Raw genomic sequence first — 25318 nt, 5'->3', positions numbered from 1 at the left:
TTTCTAGGTTAGTTTCCATCACGTGAGAAAGCGGCTCAGAAATCTGCTGCTCCATCATCATGGATGCCACAGTGATCCTGAGCATGTGATCATTTACATTACAGTCAGTTTGAGATGTCGGGACATCTCCAGTTTTACTGCATGATGCTTAAGAGATGCTGCATGAATGCTTTGCAGCTCCAAAGATCAAAATCTTTGGAAATAGAAATAATTTCTGCAAAATCCTTGTAATACCAGTGTATGTGTTACTGGTTACATCAATGTTATGCCAGAAACCAACAAGATTACTTTGTGAATTGAAATGAAATAACTCAGTGGTTGTAAGTGATTCAGAAAACACGTGGCACCTCATCGTATTTGTCTTGTAGTGTTGAGCTTTATCATGACTAAAACTAAAGCTTTTGTACATTTCACTGAAGCGTATAACAAATGTCTATTATAACAACTGATTATGTGAAGTTTTAAAAAAATGACTTAGTTGTCCATATAAACACTAGCGTTTTGTAATATTCCATGTTCCAGTGACACATTTTTAAAAAATCTGTCAGGCTCAAGACTCTGGAAGAGAGCTCAGCAGCTCTCATACTGTAGGTAATGGAAACAACACATGGCCAGTTCTGCTAGATTTAACATCCTCCCGTGAGGCCTGAAAAACTTTTCATCATATGCTACATGAGCGATCACAACTTCAGCCAGAAAAAAGTTCTCATCAACACTGTACACAAAGCTACTCAGACTATTCCATGAAAGACGTCGCTCACTCTTGCGTACACCACGTGGTGATTGATGCACTACACACATGTGTGCTAATGAGGCAAGTGACAAGAGGATTCAGCAATCCACTGAGAGTGAGGACAACAGACATTCCTGTGTGTCATCCCGGTAATGAATATTGCCATATTGCTTACTTTCAGTAGCAGGATTTGCACAGAAGGCTTTACAATCTAAGACAATTTATATTTTCAAAACAGTAAAAAACCTTACATGTGCAGGAGAAATGTTTAGTATGTATAAGTTCACTAAGTGCACTCTGAGAATAAGCTTTGCTGTACGAATCATCTGTTGAATGTCCATTTTTTCACTGAGACTTTCGGTTCTCAGCACGCCTTGGTTTTATCAGTTTTCTGAGTGAAAATATAATCTGGATTCCCTTTAGCTCAAGCTTGGCTTTTGAGTTTAGCTCTACTTACACCTCACTTCTTCTTTTGCTGAGGCACATAAACAACTACAAAATCTTTACTGAGAACTAATTAAGTGAATTATTTATTCATTTAAATGTTCAAAAGCAGATAAATTTTTTTCTTATTGGTAGCAGCTCAAGCATCCAAGGTTAAATGCCCACCCATTCACTTTAAAGCAGGTTAGCTCCACCCATTCACTTTAGAGAATGTAATCCATCCATTTTACAGCAAGTTAATCTTGCCAGTTCACTGTCCAGTATGTCAGGCCCACCCAGTCTATTTACAGCAGGTTAGCCCCGTCCATCAATTTTACAGCAAGTTAGCCACGTCCACTTTAGAGCAGGTTAGTCCTGCCCATTCACTTTACAGTATGTTAGCCCCACCCATTCACTTTTTAGCATGTTAGCCCCACCTATTCTTTATACTGCTGGTTACTCCCATCCATCCTCTTGACAGCAGGTTAGCCCCGCACATTCACTATACAGCATGTTAGCCCCGCCCATTCACTATACATCAGGTTATCCCCGCCCATTCATGATACAGCAGGTTAGCCCAGCCCATTCACTATACAGCAAATTAGCCCCCACATTCATAATTAAGCAGGTTAGCCCCGCCCATTAACTATACAGCATGTTAGCCCCGCCCTTTCATGATACAGCAGGTTAGCCCCGCCCATTCACTATACAGCAGGTTAGCCCCACCTATTCTTTATACTGCTGGTTACCCCCACCCATCCTCTTGACAGCATGTTAGCCCCGCCCATTCACTATATAGCATGTTGGCCCCGCCCATTCATGATACAGCAGGTTAACTCCGCCCATTATTTAGGCAGCAGATTAGCACCACCCATCAACTTTAAAGCATATTTAGCCCTGCCCATTCACTATAAAATGTTTAGCCCAGCCCACGGCTTTACAGCAGGTTAGCCCCACACACTCATTTTACAGCAGTTAGCACCATTCTGTCATGTCTCTGGGGTATAAGTTACCCCATGTCTCTGGGGTATATTTATCGAAGCACTGTTTTCTATGTGCAAGTCTTTTTGCTAATTCTATAAGTTGCCAAGTCAAATGCAGCTGAATGTGTAAACATATTAGTGAAAATTTGTGAATGATACCCCTTAAAGTGCTTGACTTAGATTAAAAGTGAACAAAGTGTACGAGAGAGAAAAAAAATCGAGTGAAAAGAGAGTTTGTAGATAAGGGAGGTCATGTAAACTGAGATCAGATCCCCTTGAGATAATTACCAAGTCCTCCTTTTCCCGCTCTTACCTCCCTTTCTCTTTCCCCAGTTGCCCCTCCTTCGAGCCCATTTCAAAAGCTCCATTTCAGCATGTCTGCATAAACGATACTCCTGGAAAAACGAACACGGGGAAACATGGATGGTGAGAGTGAATGAGAAAGAGAGATGGAAAAAAGTGGGGGCTACATTTTTTTTTGCCCCACATTCTGTCAGTGGCAGAAGTTCAGTCAGTCCTAGTAGTCCCTCTGAGCTCTTCGGTGGTCTCTGGTTGGGAATGATAAAATCAACAACAATCATTTGAACTGGAAACAGATAACATTCCTACACCCACAGTCACTTAGCCATTTCAGCCATTTATTCTAATAAAATAGATCAATGATGAATCCTTTACTAAAGTAAAGACAGCACTCTAAACCATTATGCCTGAGAAAGATTATTGTCGACAGCCAGCTGTGACATTGCTTAACCATGTTAAAATATAAATAAAGGGTTTTTAATGCAAAGCCCATACTTATTTACAACATTGTCTTTCTGCTTTTTTTTTTTTTTTTTTTTAAATCAGTCTGGCAATCAATCTTAAAAGAGTCAGAGTTTCAACAGTGGAAAAAGTTTTGCTGTACAATCCTACAAGAGTGCAAGAACATTTGCGACCACTTTCCTACTTAAGAGGGCAGTGGGGAGGAATTTTTGGAAATAAAATGGATCAAGTGCCTTGGCCCCTGCACTTCTTCCATCCATCTAGTGTTGTGTGCACATGTCTAGTGTTGTGTGCACATATCTAGTGTTAGATAGAATTTAACTGTGCTTAATGTAGATGTAACAAAATGACATCTTCTATAATCTTCTATAAGCTGCCATGGTTTATAGTTCATGCAGTTTGTACCCCTGTCATACTGAGGATTCTCCATCTCACAGTTATACTCTTGATAGCCACTAAAACACTGTGTGACGGAGTGGTAAATGGAAGGAAAGCACAATATGCAAACCTAAATAACAGAATAACTAAATAACCTAATGAACAGACTATGCCACCCTGACTTTCACCCAGGGAAATATGAATCACCTCACGATACTATAAGGATCACAAATTCGTTATACCAATTAATAAATGAGCAGGAGATGTGGGTACAAAAATAAAATTTAATTTATTGACACAACCAGTAAAATAAAGTTTCAGGATGAACAAAAAGGAAAATCAAAAGCTCATGCAGGGCTGCAGCTGATTGGCACAAGACAGGCTGAAACAGAAGTAGGTTTAAATATCCACACCATGCATGTGCTCAATCACAACACACTCACTCAGTGCTCAGTGAAATTTCTGTCGGTGGTCACACAGCACACGGTGCACAGAAACACACTCGAAAAGAGGGAAAGTCAGGCCTCTCGGCCTTTTGGCCTACAGCTCCGGAGAAATACAGCCGTCCGCCACACCAAATCACAGATACAGTACTGGTTCAGTAATAAACCGGATAAGGATGGACATCGGGTGACGAAATAACGCTGACTGAGGGTAGACAGTCTGTCACAACAAAGTTTGTTTTTGACGCTTTTCTTTTCCCGTTGCGAAGCACTCCCAGGTAACTGAAAGTAACTGGAACAAAGCAGAACCGCCGTGCAGCTAGCCGCACCAGTGACCCAGTGACCTCTGTTGAAGCACGGAACCGGAAACCGGAAGAGCACCTCAAAATGTCGCACGTTCCATCACCATGAACCTGACACCCTCCCTTATACGCACCGGTGCTCTCCGATAGGCTATTAATACCTGACGTCACAACAATAAACTATCCTGCCACAACTGGCAGATGAAATCTTCTCTTATGCAGATTTGCTCCTCAGGCCCCATGTGCTCATTCATCAAGAGGCAATTCTGTGTCTATGAGGGGTGCAGGGTAAATATAAATGTCAGGTTGACTAAAGAGTCAGATTGACTGCTCATACAGCGACCTACACAGAGTTACTCCTACGTTTATATATATACTGGAAACATTAAGATGGTAAGAGCTCAGTGGACCTACTCTGCCAGACTGCTACAGCTGACACTGCTGTTTGTATAAATGGCATCTCCGCAGAGAATAATGCCAGCAGAACCTAGTACCAATGGTGGTGACCAGGTCAATCTCAATACACAGCTCCAGTTCACTGACATACATGGAAAGGACGGGTACAAACACGGGACCAAAAATACCATCTTTCATTCTGTAACAAAATAACAGGTGAGCAAACACACTTAACTGTAGCACTGAACCTATGCAGACATGGAAGGTTGGGAAAAGGGCTTCTTTTAATTTCATGGAAGGTTTAAGCTTAAGCAGTCAGGGAACAGATAGAATCCCCAAAGCCAGTTTAGACACAAAACTTTTCTCCAGCTGAAGGGACTTGAGCATAAAAAGAAACAAACTCCTGCTGGGTCACTTCACATGCCCCTGGTCCCACATTATTTTCTTTTTGGACACCATGATCTATGACTGTTCTATGTAAATAATTGTTGGTATCGCTCTCAAGTTTTGAAGACAGGCAAGCGTGACATTTTTTTTTTCCATTGGTTGTTGCGTTAAAGCTTACCCAGATTTTTTCTCAGATTTTTTCTTTTTACCCAGATTTTTTGCTATTTTCTGATTGGCTATTGTGTAGCCTCTTTTTTTTGATTGGCTGATAAGTGTCAGGCTTGACTACAACCTGAGACGTGCTTGATTCCTGCCCGGTTCCATAGAGACAGCGGTGCGGACAGATACATTTTGGGCGCTGCGGCATTTTAAATATATGATAAATAGTCAAAAAGATTTTCTGCGTGAGAAATACGATGTGTGACGGGAGAGCGTGTGAAAAGACCAAAATGCGTGACTGTCACTCTCAATGTGTGACACTTGACAGCCCTGCAGTTCTGTATCCAAATTGGTACCATTCCTTTCAATCGTTGAGGATGAGGCCTTTTGCTGCTGGGTTAGGAATGTATCTCTCTATGTCTTGGGGCATATTCTTAAGTTGCTGGATCAGGCAGCCAATTTCAGGAAGGCCACCATTTATTGGGTTGTTGTCAGAATTCTAGGTACAGGCTGAACTGATTCTTGTAGAAAATGCTGAGGCCCTGTTTGAGCACCCCTCATTAGGTGAGGTCACAATCTGGATTTGGAACAATAAACATTGTGGCACTGCAGGCAAGCCTTACTAGGGACATTTCAGGCTAGCAGCAATGGCTTTCCCTGGTTTTCAGGGTTTGGGCATTCATAAAAAAGGCCATTCGTAGTAGAACTAGTAACCAGTTTCCTTTAGGACAGAAACCAGCTATTAGCCATGTCATTTCTGGTTACCAACAGCATTGTTTCTGATGATGTTTTTTTGCTGTCATAGAAAATTCTTCTGTCAAATAAGCTCTCAGTGATTCAGGGATTTGATGCCCAAAGTCAAGTTCAAAATCAATAAAGCTGAGCTGGTCCACAGAACACACACACACACACACACACACACCCTTGTCAGCCTTTACCTATTTCCATTGATAATAGTAAAGTAACGCAAACAGAAGAACCACTATTTATTTTAGATTATTATGACTAACAAAGGTCTTTGCTTTCTAAATAAATTCTCTAGAGGCTGTGAAGTCCATATTAAAGCCTATGGTTCAATATAAGCTCGTATTGGTGTGATGGTTAAGTGTTCACATAGTAAGACCTTCATATGGCTCAAAGACAAAATAGGTTTGACTGGGAACTAGTGTATATGTGCTCGTCGTTTCCGCCCGAGCAAATTTTCTGGTGCACCAGCACAAAAATGGCGAAACACCTTCGCTTTATTGCCCGGACGGTGATGGTTCAGGATGGAAACGTTGACGCTGCATATAAAGCTCTTAATAGGTATTTTACATTTATGTTCACGCCCATGTTTTCGTTAAGTAGCCGTTGTGCCACCGCACGTGTTGCTTTATTTATCTCTGGTTAGCATGGTACCACTACACGACCTGATTGAGAGCAGTCAATGACAGCTCAAATCTGAACGGATTTATGTATTTTAAGGCATTTAAAGATGCTTAATAATTTGTAAAACAGGTATAGAGTGAACTTTTACACCTAAATTTGTCTAAATTGTACTCCTGTATCTTCCCTTATGTATTAGCCTGTTATGAGTTTCTACTTCCGGTTGTATGTTTGTTGTTTCCGGTCAGCAACAACAAAAAAAAAGAAAATAATTCCAGGAAGAGGTTTAATTCGTGCACTGTGCCACAAACACTGCGTCATAAACCTCAAATGAACTGCAATACCTGTTTGTGGACACCTGACATTACATTAGATTTGTTGTAGTGGTCAGTAACAGCCTCAGATTATGCAGATCTATCTATTTACTGATGATCATGGTGACTGTGATGCGTGTTTGATAACGGGATAAGTCTGTTTTCTCGCTCCGGATTGATCCATAAGTCTCAGTTCTCTGTGTGTCGTGTCTCTTTTCAGAGTGTTGTCGGTGGATGGAATCATCGAAACCGTAAAGCGTGGACGTTACTACGAGAAGCCGTGCAGACGGAGACAGAGGGAGAACTACGAGAACTGCAAAAGGATCTACAACATGGAGATGGCACGCAAGCTCTCCTTCGTCTCCAGGACAAACCGACAAGACCCGTGGCAGGGGTGTTGAACGGCTCTGATTAAAGATGGACACCACTTACATACAGACTGCACAGTAGAAAAAAAAGGTGTATCGATTTGCAGTGTGGAATTTACCGTCAATCTACAGCGGCCGATGCTTTTCACTGAACTATTAAACATCTCTGTAAAATGAATGCTGTGTGTGTGTTTGTGTGAGGTGACATTTCTGTCATTTGTGTGAAGCTGAGAGATTAACATCGCGTTCGACTTACCTGAAAAGAGGGATGTTGGAATTCCATAATTTTTGCTCTCTGTGTGTTTTGAGTTTCAATGTGGGGAAAGTTCATAAATGCCTTTGTGTTTGGCTTTTGATGGGAGATGTTTCTATTCCTCCTCAAATTGGTGATGAATAGTGTTAAAGGTTGAATAAGTGAATACTTGTGTATACTGTATAAGAACCTTAATCTTAAGGAGCAGCACTTTCGCAGTCGGAAGTCATAAATTATGAGTAACGGCTTCTAGTCAGAAGCAGCCTAAGCCTCCTCACAGCAGGCCACGGTTACTCATTCCTCACATTTATTTACAGTGAGTGGCAGATGGGTAAAACACCACAAGTGCTGATTTCAACCCTAATAAACTTAACTCCAAATACAAAGTTTACAAAATCCAAATGGACTTCCATGATGTAAAGCAGGGGTCTCCAATCTGATCCGGAAAGGGCCGGTGTGGTGCAGGTTTTCATTCCAACCAAGCAGAAGCCATGCCAGAGTCTACTAAAAGCCAAGAACAGCTGATTAAACAGGTGGAATCAGGTGTGCCTTCTGCTTTTTTGGAATGAAGACCTGCACCCACACTGGCCCTTTGTGGATAAGATTGGAGACCGCTGATGTAAAAGAACAAGAGTTTGTCTATGTTTGGTGTAATGGCATGATTTCAGCTCCCGATAAAAAAGGGTTTTGTTTATTTTGTTTTGGGAGCTAACAATGTCATGAAACCAGATAGTTACCAGATATCCCTACTAATAGGGGATGGAAAGCAGTACACCAAAAGAATAGGAAGTCTGAATTCACAGTATTTATAAAACATTTGGAGAGAAATGCCCCGATTATCTACTGATTCTCCAAATTCTGAGTATGTTTAATGGCATCTGGCAGACACCCTCATACAGAACAATATACATTTTATACAACACAGCGTTAAGGGTCTTGCTCAGTGGCAGCTTGCTGGACCTGGGGTTCAAACTCACAACCTTCCAACACCTTAACCACTAAACTACCACATCCCCAATGAGTAAATTGTTAAGCCACTGAACATTTAAACAGACAAAATAAGCTTTTTCAGTTTTTGTGAAGTTGTGGGTCACAAGACAATGACCGCATTGTGAATGTAGTATGTCCAGATATATGTGTATTTATGCTACACATAAATAGCGATCAGTACGTACTGAATCAAATTCATCCGGATGACAATGGTTCCTGTCGAAGTTTCTTCCTCGTGTTGTCTCAGGGAGTTTTTCCTCACCAACATCGCCTCTGAAATGCTCATTATGGATAAATTCAAATTTTCTGATTTATATTTCTGAATGTAGATATTTTGAGAGTGTATATTATATTGCTATCCTAGCCGCTGGAAAAAAAATTGAATGCCCCCAGTGACATCAGAGTGGTACAAAACTACTAAATCTTTCCATGGGATAAAGAAAATACATCATCATGTAATAAATTAACAGCTGAATCAATGAGCAAGTTTAATTGGGGCCCAGCTTGGTGGACCTGTGATTCAAACTCATGAGCTTTTGGTCAGTAGTCCAACGCCTTAAACACTAGTCTACCACATCCCCAGATGAAACCCATATTCTTCTTCTAGGTCGAGTCCGGCAATCTGAATGTACTGACTGAGCTGCAACAAGAACCAAGAACCCAGCAGGCATGTTACTGATCACACAATTTATCATTAGCAACAAATGATAAAATGTAGAACAGGAACATGAACGTAGAATACAAAAAAAAAACAACCTAGTTTAACCACAAACCAACTCAAAAGAACACTAAAGAAGTAAACATTTACATTTCTGGTATTTATCAGACTCCCTTTTCCAGATTAAGTCCTGAATACTTTCGTCCACAGGCAAAGCACTATAACTGTTACAACGCACACACAATGGGGACTCCTTTCAAAAATATTAACATTTTTCTAACATATTAACATATTGGAACTTTAATATAAATGTCACACCAACATACTAAGGCACAATAATGAAATACCAAGTGAAAATAATGATTTACTGAGTCGAAATAACAGCTTAGTAAGTGAAGGTAATGACATAGCAATTGCTATAGCTTTTGTAACTTTTGCTTGGTTGATCAATAATACTTTTTTAATTTTATTTATTAATTAAAATTCGTCTTGTGTTATATGGCACATATAACCCATATATCTGTCTTGTTGTCTTTTGTCCTGCACTAAATCCATAGCTCTGTCTTTGTTTTATGTAGCACCATGTTCCTGGTCCTGTTGAAACGTCGTCTCGTTTCACTGTGTACTGCAACAGCTCTATATGGTTGAAATGACAATAAAAGCTTGACTTGACTTTCCTCAAAATTCTTTATGAATGAGATGTTACTACGGAAACAATAACATAAACAAATAACAAGATTTACATTTCTGTCATTTATCAGACACCTTTATCACCCAGAGTGACTTACAATTGTATTTCAATTTATACAACTGAGAAATTGAGGGTTAAGGGCCTTGTTTAGGTGTTTAGGAGCCCAACAGTGGCAGCTTGGTGGATGTGGGATTTGAACTCACAACCATTTGATCAGTAGTTTAACACCTTAATCACTAGACTACCACACCCTGTAGGTTATAACACACCCTGTAGTGCTGTAGGTTATAACACACCCTGTAGTGCTATAACCTTACAGTTCATCATTGCTAAGCTTACAATGAACTCTAACAGCGATGAATTGTTTAGGGGCAGCTTGGTGGACGTGGAATTCAAACTCACAACCATCTGCTACAAACAAAGCTGCTCCCAGTGAACCAGTCACCATAATACACACTGTTATTACTGTTTCACTGCAATAATAAACAATAACAAAGTTTTATTATAAAATTTTAATCATGTGCAATAACAGAAATTTGGAAAAATGTGGGGGGGCACGGTGGCTTAGTGGTTAGCACGTTCGCCTCACACCTCCAGGGTCGGGGTTCGATTCCCGCCTCCACCTTGTGTGTGTGGAGTTTGCATGTTCTCCACGTGCCTCGGGGGTTTCCTCCGGGTACTCCGGGTTCCTCCCCCGGTCCAAAGACATGCATGGTAGGTTGATTGGCATCTCTGGAAAATTGTCCGTAGTGTGTGTGATTGTGTGAGTGAATGAGAGTGTGTGTGTGCCCTGTGATGGGTTGACACTCTGTCCAGGGTGTATCCTGCCTTGATGCCCGATGACACCTGAGATAGGCACAGGCTCCCCGTGACCCGAGGTAGTTCGGATAAGCGGTAGAAGATGAATAAATGAATGGAAAAATGTGCAATATTACCTATGTGCAATATGCCTTCAGTGTAACCACTACTCTTTTTATACATTTTTGTTTTTGTATATTATATTATGTCTTTATTCTTTTTATATATTTTTGCTGCTGTAACAGAGAAATTTCCCCATTGTGGGACGAACAAAGGTATATCTTATCTTATCTGGTCAGTAGATCAACACTTTAACCATTAGACTATCACAGCCTGTAGGTTATAACATGCAACGAGTGCTATAACCTTACAGTTGGTAATCTTACAACGCAGTCTAACAGCGATGAATTGTTTAGGGGCAGCTTGGTGGACGTGGAATTCGAACTCATGACCTTCTGGTGGAATTCGAACTCATGACCAGTTTAATGTGCGTCAGAGGCGACTTTTCCTTTAAACACGAACGATCTGCCGAACGATCTGTCGGCGTGTTCCGGTTGATGGTTGTTGCTGTAACTGAGTGGAACAGCAGGGGCGGTGAGGAGACCGATTGATCCTCACACTGACACTCAGAGGCTGCGCTGCTCCTGCTGCAAAATGGCGGCCGGTAGCGAAGCTGCAAGCGGCCATAGCCGCGGCTCAAGCGCTGTCCTCGAATCCTCTTTAGAACGGCGATTTCAAGGCGTCTCGAACACGATGGAGTCGATTCAAGGACTATCGACGTGGTGCATCGAGAACAAGAAATATCACAGTGTAATCGTGCGGACCTGGCTGAAGTGGGTGCGAAAATGTGAGTAGCGCTTTGGCTAACTAACCCCAGTTAACCGCTAATGCTGAGCTAGCTTAGCTTAGCTTAGCTTAGCGTAGCGTAGTTTAGCTTAGCATATAATGAATAGTGACTAGCAAGTTAGCAACTTAGTCAGCAATTTTTAAACAAATAAACATGACGGCATTTAGCTGTAGTGTTTGGATAATTTCACAAAATAAATAGCCATGAAGCTAACTCGATAATAATAGTAGTAGTAGTAATAATAATAACAATAACAAGTTTTCTCTGCGCGTGCGTTGCTAATTTAGCCGGCTAACAGTACAAGCTACATGGACGTTATAGCGTTTTGTGCCTGCAGTGAGTTTTTTTAATTACCTGAAGTACCTTCACTTTAAGTCCTGCACTTGTGTGGTGCTCTGCTGAGGTACAGCATTAGCGTGTTAGCTTGTCTTATATCTGTATTTATCTTTTTTAATCCACAGAATTAATAAAACAACAAAGAGTAAAACTGCATACTTTCTTATATTCTTACATACATTTTATTTCGGAATAAAACATTTTTTAGATTTCTTAATTTTTTTTGATATTTTCAGGTGAGGAAAGCCTTTTTTTAGCAGACGTAAAGAAGTTTGATTTAATATATTAAAGTATGACCTGGTGAGTTAATTAGTAATCTAGTCTGAGTACTAGGGAAAGTTTCTGATCTTGTAGTAAATGGTTCTCAAAAGTCTACATTCAGAAGGTCAGAATCTAAATTTCCGTCACTGTCGCAGGTCAGAAACAAATGGTTATGACACAACTTGATTTTAATAAACATGCACAACACGTTAAAATAAATAAAGTGCCTTTTGCATTCAAAAATACATTAATAACAAGCACAAAAGTGGCAAAACAATTCGTTTGTGTGAAAAAGCATTTGCTTATGAACAAAACACAACAAGAAATAGGCCAAAAGTAAGTAAACGCTAAGCTAGACGCTCCATACGAAGGCTTTAGCTGTCGTAGTTTTGCCGTCCCTCTTGTATTTTGTTCAAAATGTCTGTTTTGTTTCATAGTGATGTTTTGACATTTCCACTCTTCACAACGCCAACCGTCTCATAAACAAATCGAGCAGATCGGCATCTTTCACTGGATGTCATGGCGACAGGGTCACGTGGAAAAAGATCTCGCCCTCGCTTTTATTTCGTGCCATCTGACGTGCGTTTATCAAAGTAGGAAATCCACACTTAATCCCTTAGACACGATTTAGAGCTCTTGAAATACGAAATAGAATCGGGTCCGGATTCGCATCCGAGCGCTGTTGTAGTATAATGTTAATAAATAAATATAAAAAGCTTTGTGCTTTATTCAGTAAAGAATGTCTAATTGACGAACCTTAGACTTTTCCCACCAGTAAGCCTGAACTTTGCTGTGTGTTGTGTAGCAGGAGGTGGGATTAGTGTTCGTGTGTGTGTGCGTGTGTCCGTGCGTCCTGTGTGAAGCACAATAGCCAAGAAAATGTTGCCTTAGGGATTTATGTTAGTCATTAAAGCCATATTTGGATTGGATTAGTATCAGCGGGACATCTGAAAATTCAGATTGTTTTAATCACGTGACTTCAGTCCATTTGCAGATTCTGAAAGTACAGTTTCCAGTTCCTAAAACAGGAATTGTTTCCAGTTTCCAGTCGTCGTCCCCCCCGATTACTAATGGATTATTTAAACATACCGGGTGATAAAATTCTCACAATTCCAGTAGGCACTAAAATATCCAGAGGCAGCGAGATTTTCTATAAACACAAATGCGAGTGTAGGATGTTCATATGATCGGCCTGCTGGATCACACCTTACGTAATGATTTTAATTTCTGTAAAAGTTTGCTTAAATAGCGTGTGCTGGAGGTTTTACATCCCAGACCAAGTATACGACTGAGTACGTCTTCTAAAAACTTTTACTTTTCTTAAGGAAGGAAGTGTTTCATATTTCGTAGAGAGGCACCGATACATCCATGTTGAATACCTTCCCTCCAACAGTGAGGCGATTTTCTGTGCAGATAAGACTAAAATAAACAGTAGGCGGAGGAAAAAAACAGACAGACATGCCCGCTCTGGATGCAACTAATATCACAGATTAGGGGCTGTTAAAATATAATAGAAAAGTGACCAACGACCATATTGAAATTTGAATCATGTATGAACAGGGCTTAAGATGTGTAGTTATGTATTTATTTCTTTGGTTTGTTGACCCTTTTTCTTCTTCCCTCTTTTTTCTTCCTCCTCTTGTATTTGTTTGAGTCTCTTGATCTTTTTTAGCCTGATTTTATCATGTTTTATCCACACCATGGCCAAAGTGTAAAAATAGTGGTTTCTGATTGGCTAACAGTGTGGTTTAACTATTTGTCTGTACACCACTAAGTAAGATTTGTTTAAACCATTCCGGTGGTGGTTAACTAATCACTGTACTGTGTGCACTTCCTTTCACTTACTTACCTTTCTCATTGCAGTTGTTACACCAATGTTTATTTAATCTTTGTTTGCTGATGATAATTTAGTTAATCTCAAATGCAAGAAAGGATTATTAAGGAACCAGTACGTCAGTAAGTTGTTAGTTCACATCACCAGTCAGCTCTCTGTTGTTGATGTGGTGATGAGGATGAAGGCTGATGTGACGCGATTCATCTGACAAAAAGCTGTAGCTTTTTAACACGCTCTGAGGAAAGCATCCATACAGACGCACACGCACACGGGTGTGCTGCTTTATTAATATCGGCCAATGTTTGTGTGCTGGCTGGAAGGTGTCAGGGTTGGAGAGGAAGAATAAAAGTAATTATTTTTCCCCCAGTTATGTTTTGTTTATTCTATTACAAATCTACAATAATTACAATGCAGGCCGGGTTTATGCATCCTGTTTTCATTCGGTGTGTTTTGTGATTAATGTGGCGACTGCATGTGGAACAGGAGCGACGTGAAATGGTGCAGCGAGACCCGACTGTACAGACTAGTGATTAGTGATCTGTATCTTTGCTCTCACAGATGTTTAGAGATGGTTGTCTTTCTAGGTTTTAATTGAAAATCCCTCTTGTGTAGCATGTGATGCATATGATCTTATGGAGATCAGTAGATTGTTAAATGTATGACTGTAAAGCATTCAGCTACTTCCTGCTCAGTGACTTTAAGAGCGTGAGGGTCTCAAATCAAAACCTCTAACCTTATGCTCAGAAGAAATTTGCTCATCTAGAAAATCCACAAGGCTGTCATGCAAGAACTGTATCAGGAAAACAGCTTAGCTTCAGTGCTCAGCAAACGCTCTAGTGTGCAGTTTAAGAGGCAAAAACTCCATTGTTTAACATGGAGAAGGACGAGGAAGTGAGCTTCTAATGCTGAACAAGTCCATGTATTAGCCTATAGACTTCTAGTTTATAAAAAACTAATAACACAAGGATTTGTAAGACTTGTTATTTTTTTTTCATGATTTTATTACTGTATGTACTGTGAGTCTTTCTGTTTATTACGTCTTCTATTTTGCCTCATTTGTTCCCCTGAATCACATCATATCATTTATTAAATGTTTTATTTAATATATAAAATGCTTCTCCAGTCAAAAAAAAAGTTCGGTCATTTATGTGACTCTTTATTTTTAAATCTTAGCAGCAAAGTATTAACTTTGTAACAGCTGATGTTTTCTGTGCAGATTGAAATTAGAAATGTGTTAAAAAAAAAACTAAAAACTTTCGAGTGTAAGATGAGAATCGGCTGGTTGTCGGCTCTGACAATCTCTTGGACTTTGAAGGATTTAAATCTGATTTTTATAGAAGCAGTTGTTTGAGTGAGAATGTCTTATGTCTTATTTACAATGTCTTACTTATTTGTGTGTGTGTGTGGGTCGGTCAGCCGTTTGGGGGGTGTGTGGGTCGTCCGGCCGTTTGGGGGGTGTGTTTGTGGGGTGTGTGTTTTGTCGTGTGTGGGCCGTTTGGGGAGGTGTGGGCCGGCCGGTCGGTGTGTGTGTGGGTCGGTCGGGCGTTTGGTGTGTGCACGTGTGTTTGGGTCGGTCGGCCTGTGTGTGTGTTTGGGTCGGTCGGCCCGTGTGTGTGTTTGGGTCGGTCGGCCCGTGTGTGTGTTTGGGTCGGTCGGCCCGTGTGTGTGTTTGGGTCGGTCGGCCCGTGTGTGTGTTTGGGTCGGTCGGCCCGTGTGTGTGTTTGGGTCGGTCGGCCCGTGTGTGTGTTTGGGTCGGTCGGCCCGTGTGTGTGTTTGGGTCGGTCGGCCCGTGTGTGTGTGTTTGGGTCGGCCGGCCCGTGTGTGTGTGTTTGGGTCGGCCGGCCCGTGTGTGTGTGTTTGGGTCGGCCGGCCCGTGTGTGTGTGTTTGGGTCGGCCGGCCCGTGTGTGTGTGTTTGGGTCGGCCGGCCCGTGTGTGTGTGTTTGGGTCGGCCGGCCCGTGTGTGTGTGTTTGGGTCGGCCGGCCCGTGTGTGTGTGTTTGGGTCGGTCGGCCCGTGTGTGTGTGTTTGGGTCGGTCGGCCCGTGTGTGTGTTTGGGTCGGTCGGCCCGTGTGTGTGTTTGGGTCGGTCGGCCCGTCGGTCGGTGTGTGTTTGGGTCGGTCGGCTCGTCGGTCGGTGTGTGTTTGGGTCGGTCGGCCCGTGTGTGTGTGTTTGGGTCGGTCGGCCCGTGTGTGTGTGTTTGGGTCGGTCGGCCCGTGTGTGTGTGTTTGGGTCGGTCGGCCTGTCGGTCGGTGTGTGTTTGGGTCGGTCGGCCTGTCGGTCGGTGTGTGTTTGGGTCGGTCGGCCTGTCGGTCGGTGTGTGTTTGGGTCGGTCGGCCTGTCGGTCGGTGTGTGTTTGGGTCGGTCGGCCTGTCGGTCGGTGTGTGTTTGGGTCGGTCGGCCTGTCGGTCGGTGTGTGTTTGGGTCGGTCGGCTCGTCGGTCGGTGTGTGTTTGGGTCGGTCGGCCTGTCGGTCGGTGTGTGTTTGGGTCGGTCGGCCTGTCGGTCGGTGTGTGTTTGGGTCGGTCGGCCTGTCGGTCGGTGTGTGTTTGGGTCGGTCGGCCTGTCGGTCGGTGTGTGTTTGGGTCGGTCGGCCTGTCGGTCGGTGTGTGTGTGTGTGTGTGTGTGGGTCGGTCGGTGTGTGTGTGTGGGTCGGTCGGTCGGTGTGTGTGTGTGTGTGTGGGTCGGTCGGTGTGTGTGTGGGGGGTCGGTCGGTGTGTGTGTGTGTGTGTGTGTGTGTGTGTGTGTGGGGGTCGGTCGGTGTGTGTGTGTGTGGGGGGGTCGGTCGGTGTGTGTGTGTGTGTGGTGGGGGGGGGGTCGGTCGGTGTGTGTGTGTGTGTGTGTGTGTGTTGTGGTCGTCGGTGCCGGTTGGGGTGGTCGGGGGGCGTGTGTGTGTGTGTGGGTCGGTCGGTGTGTGTGGTTGTGGTGTTGGGGTCGGTTGGTGGCCGTGTGTGTGTGTGGTGGGTCAGTCGGTGTGTGTGTGTGGGTCGGTCGGTCGGTCGGTGTGTGTGTGGGTCGGTGGTGGTGGTTGGGTGGTCGGTGTGTGTTTGTGGTGGGGTGTGTGTGTTTGGTCGGTCGGCTGTGGGTGTGTTGGGTCGGTCGGTGTTGTGTGTGGTCGGTGCTGTGGTTGGTTGGTTGTGTGTGGGTCGGTGGCTGTGGTGTGTGTGGGCGTGGGGTTGGGTTGGGTCGGTCGGCGTGTGTGGTGGCGGTCGGTTGTGTGTTGGGCGGCGCTGTGTGGTGTTGTGGGGTGTGTGGGGTCGGTCGGTGTGTGGGGGTGGTGGGGTCGGTGTGTGTGTGGGTCGTCGGCGTGTGTGTTTGGGTCGGTCGCGTGTGTGTGTTTGGGGTGTGTGGTTGGGGTGTTTGGGTGGTGGTCGGTGGTTGTGTTTGGGGGTGGTGGGTCGTTGTGGTTTGGTGGGGCTGTGTGTGTGTTGGGCGGTCGGTGGTGGTTGTGTGTGGGTGGTGGGGTGGGTGGGGTGGTCGGTGTGTGTGTGTGTGGTGGTGGTGGTTGGTGTTTGGTTGTCGGTCGTGTGTGTTTGTGGGTGTCGGTGGGGTGTGGTGTGTTGTGGGTCGGTCGTGTGTGTGTGGGTGTCGGGTGGTGTGTGTGGGTGGTCTGTGTGTGTTGGTCGGTTGTGTGTGTGTGTGGGGGTCGGGGGTGGTGTGTGGGTGGGTCGGTCGGTGTGTGGTGGTGGTGCGGTGTGTGTGGTGGGTCGGTCGGTGTGTGTGGTGTGTTGGGTCGGTCGGTGTGGGTGGTGGTGGTGGTGTGGTGGGTTGGTCGGTGTTGTGTGTGTTGGTGTGGTGGTGGGGTTGGTTGTGTGTTGTGTGTGGGTGGTGTGGTGTGTGTGTGTGGGTGGTCGGTCGTGTGTTGTGGGTGGTCGGCGGTGTGTGTGTGGGGTGGTCGGTGTGTGTGTGTGTGGGTGTGGTGGTGTGGTGGTTTGGTCTGGTGTGTGGTGTGGTGGTGTGTGTTGGTGGGTGTGTGTGTGGTGGGTTGTGTGTGTGTGTGTGGGTCGGTCGTGTGTTGTGGTGGTGGGTCGGGTGGTGGTGTTGTGTTGGTGGGTCGGTCGGTGTGGGCGGTGTGGGGGTGTGGTGTGTGTGGTGGTGTTGTGGTGGTGGGCGGTCGTGTGTGTGTGGGGTGTGGTTGTGTGTGGTGGGGGTCGGTGGGTGTGTGTGGGTGGGGGGGTCGCTCTGTGTGTTTGTGTGGGTCGCTCGTGAGTGTGTGATGGTCCACTGTGTGTGTGTGTGGGTCGCTCTGTTTGTGTGTGTGGGTCGCTCTGTTTGTGTGTGTGGGTCGCTCTGTGTGTGTGTGTGGGTCGGTCTGTGTGTGTGTGTGTGGGTCGGTCGGTCTGTGTGTGTGTGGGTCGGTCGGTCTGTGTGTGTGTGTGGGTCGGTCGGTCTGTGTGTGTGTGTGGGTCGGTCGGTCTGTGTGTGTGTGTGGGTCGGTCGGTCTGTGTGTGTGTGTGGGTCGGTCGGTCTGTGTGTGTGTGTGGGTCGGTCGGTCTGTGTGTGTGTGTGGGGATCGGTCTGTGTGTGTGTGTGGGTCGGTCGGTCTGTGTGTGTGGGTCGGTCGGTCTGTGTGTGTGGGTCGGTCGGTCTGTGTGTGTGTGTTTGGGGATTGGTCTGTGTGTGTGTGGGTCGGTCTGTGTGTGTGTGTGTGTGTGTGTGTGTGTGTGTGTGTGTGTGGGTCGGTCTGTGTGTGTGTGTGGGTCGGTCTGTGTGTGTGTGTGGGTCGGTCTGTGTGTGTGTGTGGGTCGGTCTGTGTGTGTGTGTGGGTCGGTCGGCCTGTGTGTGTGTGGGTCGGTCGGCCTGTGTGTGTGTGTGTGTGTGTGTGTGGGTCGCTCTGTGTGTGTGTGGGTCGCTCTGTGTGTGTGTGGGGGTCGCTTTGTGTGTGTGTGGGTCGCTGTGTGTGTGTGTGGGTCGCTCTGTGTGTGTGGGGGGTCGCTGTGTGTGTGGGCTGTGTGTGTGGGGGTGCTGTGTGTGTGTGTGTGGGGGTCGCTCTGTGTGTGTGTGGGGGTCGCTCTGTGTGTGTGTGGGGGTCGCTCTGTGTGTGTGTGGGGGTCGCTCTGTGTGTGTGTGGGGGGGTCGCTGTGTGTGTGTGTGTGGGGGTCGCTGTGTGTGTGTGTGTGGGGGTCGCTGTGTGTGTGTGGGGGGGTCGCTGTGTGTGTGTGTGTGTGGGGGTCGCTGTGTGTGTGTGTGTGTGGGGGTCGCTGTGTGTGTGTGGGGGGGGTCGCTGTGTGTGTGGGGGGGGTCGCTGTGTGTGTGTGTGTGGGGGTCGCTGTGTGTGTGTGTGGGGGTCGCTGTGTGTGTGTGGGGGGGTCGCTGTGTGTGTGTGTGGGGGTCGCTGTGTGTGTGTGGGGGTCGCTGTGTGTGTGGGTCGCTGTGTGTGTGTGTGGGGGGGACGCTGTGGGTGTGGGGGGGGGTCGCAGTGGGTGTGGGGGGGGTGGCTGGGGGTTTGGGGGGGGGTGGCGGTGGGTGGGGGGGTGGTGGCTGTGGGTGTGGGGGGGTCGCTGTGTGTGTGGGGGTCGCTGTGTGTGTGTGTGTGTGGGGGTCGCTGTGTGTGTGTGTGTGGGGGGGGGTCGCTGTGTGTGTGTGTGTGGGGGGGTCGCTGTGTGTGTGTTTGTGGGGGGGTCGCTGTGTGTGTGTTTGTGGGGGGGTCGCTCTGTGTGTGTGTGGGGGGTCGCTGTGTGTGTGTGTGGGGGGGGTCGGTGTGTGTGTGTGTGGGGGGGGCGCTGTGTGTGTGTGTGTGTGGGTCGCTGTGTGTGTGTGTGTGTGTGTGGGTCGCTGTGTGTGTGTGTGTGGGGGTCGCTGTGTGTGTGTGTGGGTCGCTGTGTGTGTGTGTGTGGGTCGCTGTGTGTGTGTGTGTGGGTCGCTGTGTGTGTGTGTGTGTGTGTGGGTCGCTGTGTGTGTGTGTGTGGGTCGCTGTCTGTGTGTGTGTGTGTGTGGGTCGCTGTGTGTGTGTGTGTGTGGGTCGCTGTGTGTGTGTGTGTGTGGGTCGCTGTGTGTGTGTGTGTGTGGGTCGCTGTGTGTGTGTGTGTGTGGGTCGCTGTGTGTGTGTGGGTCGCTGTGTGTGTGTGTGGGTCGCTGTGTGTGTGTGTGTGGGTGGGTCACTGTGTGTGGGTGGGTCGCTGTGTGGGTGGGTGGGTCGCTGAGTGTCTGTGTATGGGTGGGTTGCTGTGTGTGTGTGTGTGGGTCGCTGTGTGTGTGTGTGTGTGTGTGTGTGTGGGTCGCTGTGTGTGTGTGTGGGTCGCTGTGTGTGTGTGTGGGTCGCTGTGTGTGTGTGTGTGGGTCGCTGTGTGTGTGTGTGTGGGTCGCTGTGTGTGTGTGTGTGGGTCGCTGTGTGTGTGTGTGTGGGTCGCTGTGTGTGTGGGTGGGTCGCTGTGTGGGTGGGTGGGTCGCTGAGTGTGTGGGTGGTTGGGTCGCTGAGTGTGTGGGTGGGTGGGTCGCTGAGTGTCTGTGTATGGGTGGGTTGCTGTGTGTGTGTGTGTGTGTGTGTGTGTGGGTCGCTCTGGGTGTGTGTGTGTGGGTCGCTCTGGGTGTGTGTGTGTGTTTGGGTCAGTTGGTGTGTGCGTGTTGGGTCTGGGTCGGTTAGTCTGTGTGTGTGGGTCGGTCTGTGTGTTGGGTCTGGGTCGGTCTGTGTGTGTGGGTCGGTGTTTGTTGAGTCTCGGTCGGTCGGTCGGTCGGTCGGTCTGTCTGTGTGGGTCGTGTGTGTGTGTTGGGTCTGGGTCAGTCAGTCTGTGTGTGTGGGTCGGTGTGTGTGTGTTGGGTCTAGTGTTAATTTCGTCAGAGGAGACGAAATATGTTCAACAACCCTTTTTTCATGACTAAGACGAGACGATGACGAGACTGCACCACTGTCCAAAAACGCTGACTAAGACTAAATAAGACTGACTAAATTAACATGCATTATTGTTGACGAAAAAAGACGAGACGAAAATGTTTTGTATAAAATAAAAACTAAGATAAAATCTCTCTTCATTTTCGTCTACAATTGTCTCTGCTTTTTCATCAGCTGTTACGCCTTTAAAATATTCACAACGAGTTCGCGGCTTCTCGCTGTTGCTCAAGTTACAGGTCCGCGAAGCGGATCCCGCTTATTATATTGCTACCTACCAAATAAATCGATAATTTGACTCAAAATGATGATTTAAAAAGTTTATTGATTTAAAAACAATTGTATTGTTTCCGCTAAAGAAAATAGTGCGCTCCGTCTCTACGGTTAGAATCCTGTGTGTTCGAGTGTATGCACTGTTTAAACGCGTGTTCTCAACTTCTCACTGATACTTTTGTGATTCGCGGAATTTTGACAAGTTTTATAGCCCTTGATATTGTTTCTTATTCAAAAGTGGTGACAGAAAAAACTCAGCACCCCCAACCTGAAACCTCTACCCACGCCCCTGTCACAATCACATCATAATCAAGATTAATAATTAGGCTTAAAAACAAATGTATATGTAAGGGAATCAAGTTTAACAATTACATGTAATATTGCTCCAAATATCATTGATAATGGTGTGTGCAATACCATGTATAACTTGCATTAAGTTGGTAATTTATATATATATATATATATATATATATATATATATATATATATATATATATATATATATATATATATATATATAAATATATATATATACCTACAGTTTTCATTAAGTTATTTATTTCCACTATAACACTTGTGTTCCTGATATTATTGCATTTAATGAGGCCTCGTTGTATTTATTCTTACAATAGATTCCAGATGTGGTCAAGCTACAATTTTTGACTAAAACTAGACTAAAATTAAAAGACTTTTAGTCGAATAAAACTTGACTAAGATACCTTGAGTTTTCTTTTGACTAAAACTAGACTAAAATGACGAGACTTTTAGTCGACTAAGACTAACAAAAAAGATATGGGAATGACTAAATATGACTAAAACTAACAAGGACATTTGGCACAAGACTAAGACTAAATTAAAAATAGGTGACGAAATTAACACTAGTTGGTTCTGGGTCGGTCGGTGTGTGTGTGTGTGTGTGGGTCGGTGTGTGTGTGTGGGTCGGTGTGTGTGCGTGGGGGGGGTCGGTGTGTGTGCGCGTGGGGGGGGTCGGTGTGTGTGCGCGTGGGGGGGGTCGGTGTGTGTTCGTGGGGGGTCGGTGTGTGTTCGTGGGGGGGTCGGCGTGTGTTCGTGGGGGGGTTCGGTGTGTGCGTGGGGGGGTCGGTGTGTGTTCGTGGGGGGTCGGTGTGTGTTCGTGGGGGGGTCGGTCTGTGTGTGTAGGGGCGGGGTCTGTGTGTGGGGGGGGGGTCTGTGTGTTTTGAAATTGTTGTTTGTGAAATTGAAATTTTGTGTTTGTGTTTTGAAATTGTTTCTGTATCTTTGGTTCTCCTTGTTCTGAAACACAAGCCCGTGTCTCTTCAGAGAGTCAGTGTAGTTTTTTTACTCATTTTAAAGAGCTGTAAAACTCTCACTACTGTGTGATACCTGAATCAGTGCGTTTCCAAGCAGAATTTTTGTTAATCCCTCACCAGCGAGTGTTGAATTGATGAGTCCAAAAATCAACTTTGAAAATGAATTGTGTGAATGAATGAGTCTCCTTCTCTGTTTATTTGTCGTACGATGGCTAATAAACGAGACTTTACTCACCTGTATATCTTGTGTACATCTGGGGGAAAAGCAAGATCCACTAAAAGGGGTCCCGTGTGGGTCTTTGATTCGTACTGAAATGATTTGTGGTGTTCATGCATGACTGTTAAACACGTTGCTGAATCATGTCTCTCTAAAGCCGTCCTTGTGATTGCTGTCATGAGCTGCACCTCAAATGAATGATGTGCAATTGGTTGGATTTACTGCCTATAAAATTCACACGCAAACTGTAATGTGAAACCTGGTTAGTCTTTGTCCTGAGTAACAGGCTAGAATGGTTTATTTTTGAGGAAGTGATGAGACAGACGTTTGCTGCACTTACGCTAGCTTGTTATTCATCGTAGCTGCATCTTGGCTTCAAACACGGCCATATTGTGTTTCTGGCAGACAGACATCACGTCATCAACAGCAATGTTTCTATAGATAGCAACACTATAGTATCTGCCCGGTTTACCACAGGTACTAAATGTACTAGCGTGGTGCTAGTACATGTTATTAAATTTTTTTTTATTAAAACAATGAAACCTATGGCTTTGTACCCTTTCCTGGACATCTGTGACCTGTCCAGAATCAGTAAAACGTCTCGGTACTTGTTGATCAAAAGCAGATCCATAACTTCTCTGTATGTCATGTTTCCAAATCGAACTCTACTGCGATTTCACATACAGAAATGTTAAACACATTTGTTTAGCTTTGCACTGACAAAGCTAAACAGACAAACTGACTTTACACTGTTGTCATGATAGTCGTCATGATCTTCATCTTTCGGCAGCTGTAATGCTTGTGTGTAATTGGTTGGACCACACAAACCATTACAGCTGCAGAACTGCTGTTCATGCAGATCTCATGGATCTCTGATATCATGGAATAAATACTCAAAATGAACGGTCCTGTTTCCACATAATATAAACTGGTTAGAAAAGTTTGTAAAGCTAAAGGGGAAAATGACTTCTTTCTTGCTTTCTTTCATCTTCTTTCATTTTCTTTCTTTATTGCTTTCTTTCTTGCGTTCCTTTTTTCTTTCTTTCTTGTGCTCTTTCTTTCTTGCTTGCTCTTTTTTTTTCTTGCTATCTTTTTTTATTGTTTTGTTTTCTTGCACTTTTTCTTGCTCTCCCTTTTCTTGCACTCTTTCTTGCTCTCTTGCTCTCTCTCTTGCCCTCTGTCTCTTTCCTCCCACAAGGGGGCATTACATCTCATGTTAAACACACTCTATACATTATAGACTGTCGACAATATCAACGAGACTTTTGTGTGTAAAAAGTTTTTTGATCATTTTTGTTTTTTTTTTCATAACTTTATAATTATCATAAATACTATCGTTAATACTAAAAAAAGGTCAGGAAACTGTTACCATCAGCTTATAATTCAGTGACTTGAACAGAAGTGTCCTTAAATTTGTCCTTCACACTTGCAAATAAACACACATTTTTCTTTTCCTTTTTCAGCGGACTCTTCTCAAAGGCTCAATCTCTTCTACCTGGCCAATGATGTCATTCAGAATTGCAAGAGGAGAAATGCGATCGTCTACCGTACCACCTTCACTGATGTTTTGCCCGAAGCTATTAAACTCATCAGGTGAGACTTTCAAACCCTTTACTTTCTTAAACACTCAACCAGAGCATCTGAAACTTTCTGATGAACTTTTATTGCACCACTTTTTCTGTCAGTCTATCAGTAGGCTTTCTTTTACAAACGTCCCTGTTGTTCCTTATTGTTACAAATATCTAAACATTCCAGGCAAATATTTTTGCTTACATGACTCTCTCTGTCTGTCTCTATCTCTCTCTTCAGTACTGTAAAAGACTCTAAGGTGCGGAAATCCGTGGACAGGATCCTGGCCATCTGGGAAGAGAGAAATGTTTACTCAGATGAGTTTATTAACAAGCTTAAAGGTGGTCTTATTCAGCAAGAAGAACCACCAGGTAACAATATTTCAGCACATATTCCACAGTTTCTTAAGTCACAGCTTTCAATCCAGTCTCATAGTTTACAACCTGGATGTGGTCGAGATGTTTTTGGCACATGAGGCTTAAACCACTGACTATATATACACGTGTGTATATATATATATATATATATATATATATATATATATATATATATATATATATATATATATATATATATATACACACACACACACACATTATATATATACATTATATATATATATATATACACGTACATGTATATATATATATATATATATATATATATATATATATATATATATATATATATATATATACACACACACATACATATATATACATACATATATATACATATGTATGTATGTATATATATGTATGTATATATATATATATATATATATATATATATATATATATATATATATATATATATATATATATATATGTGTGTGTGTGTGTGTGTATATATATATATATATATATATATATATAGATATATATATATATATATATATATATATATATATATATATATATATATATATATATACACACATATATATATATATATATAAATAAATAAAAGGGTGGGCATCCTGTCACATTAATCTTAACAGGTTTAACAGGTCAGCAGATTAATGTCTCTCCACATTTAGTTTCAGCTCCCGTCACCCCAAAAGCTGCACTGAGATCCAAGATAGTTGCTGAGTTTTTGGTGAGAGATTTTCCGACTTTGTTGAACGTCATCTGACAGACGGGAAATAAAAATTGTAATTAAATTAGCACTTCTGTAGCATGTACTCTGTCTGATTACTTTTGTCTGATCCTCTTTTTTGGCAGCCGTCAGCATTTATGGAGCATCTCACCAAGTACAGAAAATCTATGGATGAGATTGAGCTAAGAGAGAAGCAGCTAGCTGCGATGAGAGTGGATGTCTGCAGCACAGTAGCTCTGAAGAAACTCAAAGGTTGCTCATTATAAGAAAAATGTACATGAGAATCGATGCAGATGCATTGTTTATATAGTTGTATTACCATTTTTGGAGTAGCTTACGCTCTGCATTAGCTTCATGATACCGTAATTT

The 25318-nt window shown here is 44.1% G+C and overlaps 2 protein-coding genes across 4 annotated transcripts in view; both read left to right on the top strand.

The window, feature by feature from the left end:
- The first annotated feature begins 6135 nt into the window (after positions 1–6135).
- mrps21 (mitochondrial ribosomal protein S21) lies at positions 6136–7191 on the top strand. The gene is made up of 2 exons (XM_060864878.1): positions 6136–6271; positions 6866–7191. The coding sequence occupies exons 1-2, from the start codon at positions 6138–6140 to the stop codon at positions 7044–7046; spliced, it is 315 nt and encodes a 104-aa protein (XP_060720861.1). The 5' UTR covers positions 6136–6137; the 3' UTR covers positions 7047–7191.
- Positions 7192–10982: 3791 nt separating this feature from the next.
- Positions 10983–25318, top strand: part of celf3a (cugbp, Elav-like family member 3a) — a 58418-nt gene continuing 44082 nt past the window's right edge. For all 3 annotated transcript variants that reach the window (XR_009648079.1, XR_009648078.1, XR_009648080.1), the window contains exons 1-5: positions 10983–11250; positions 23746–23875; positions 24092–24222; positions 24891–24949; positions 25075–25201. The gene's annotated coding sequence lies outside the window, so the exon portion shown is untranslated. The remainder of the gene's footprint in view (positions 11251–23745; positions 23876–24091; positions 24223–24890; positions 24950–25074; positions 25202–25318) is intronic.

Source organism: Tachysurus vachellii, chromosome 3, assembly GCF_030014155.1.
Source record: "Tachysurus vachellii isolate PV-2020 chromosome 3, HZAU_Pvac_v1, whole genome shotgun sequence".
In the NCBI taxonomy this organism is placed as follows: Eukaryota; Metazoa; Chordata; class Actinopteri; order Siluriformes; family Bagridae; genus Tachysurus; species Tachysurus vachellii.
The sequence above is the reverse complement of the archived record's forward strand: the minus strand, read 5'-3'. Positions and strand labels throughout refer to the sequence as shown.

What these genes read in the sequence shown, in the direction of transcription:
- mrps21 (XM_060864878.1), top strand. Translation starts at nt 6,138, where the DNA reads ATGTGCTCGTCGTTTCCGCCCGAGCAAATTTTCTGGTGCACCAGCACA. An exon ending in GCATATAAAGCTCTTAATAG is followed by an intron (nt 6,272 to 6,865) that starts GTATTTTACATT and finishes GTCTCTTTTCAG; the next exon opens with AGTGTTGTCGGTGGATGGAA.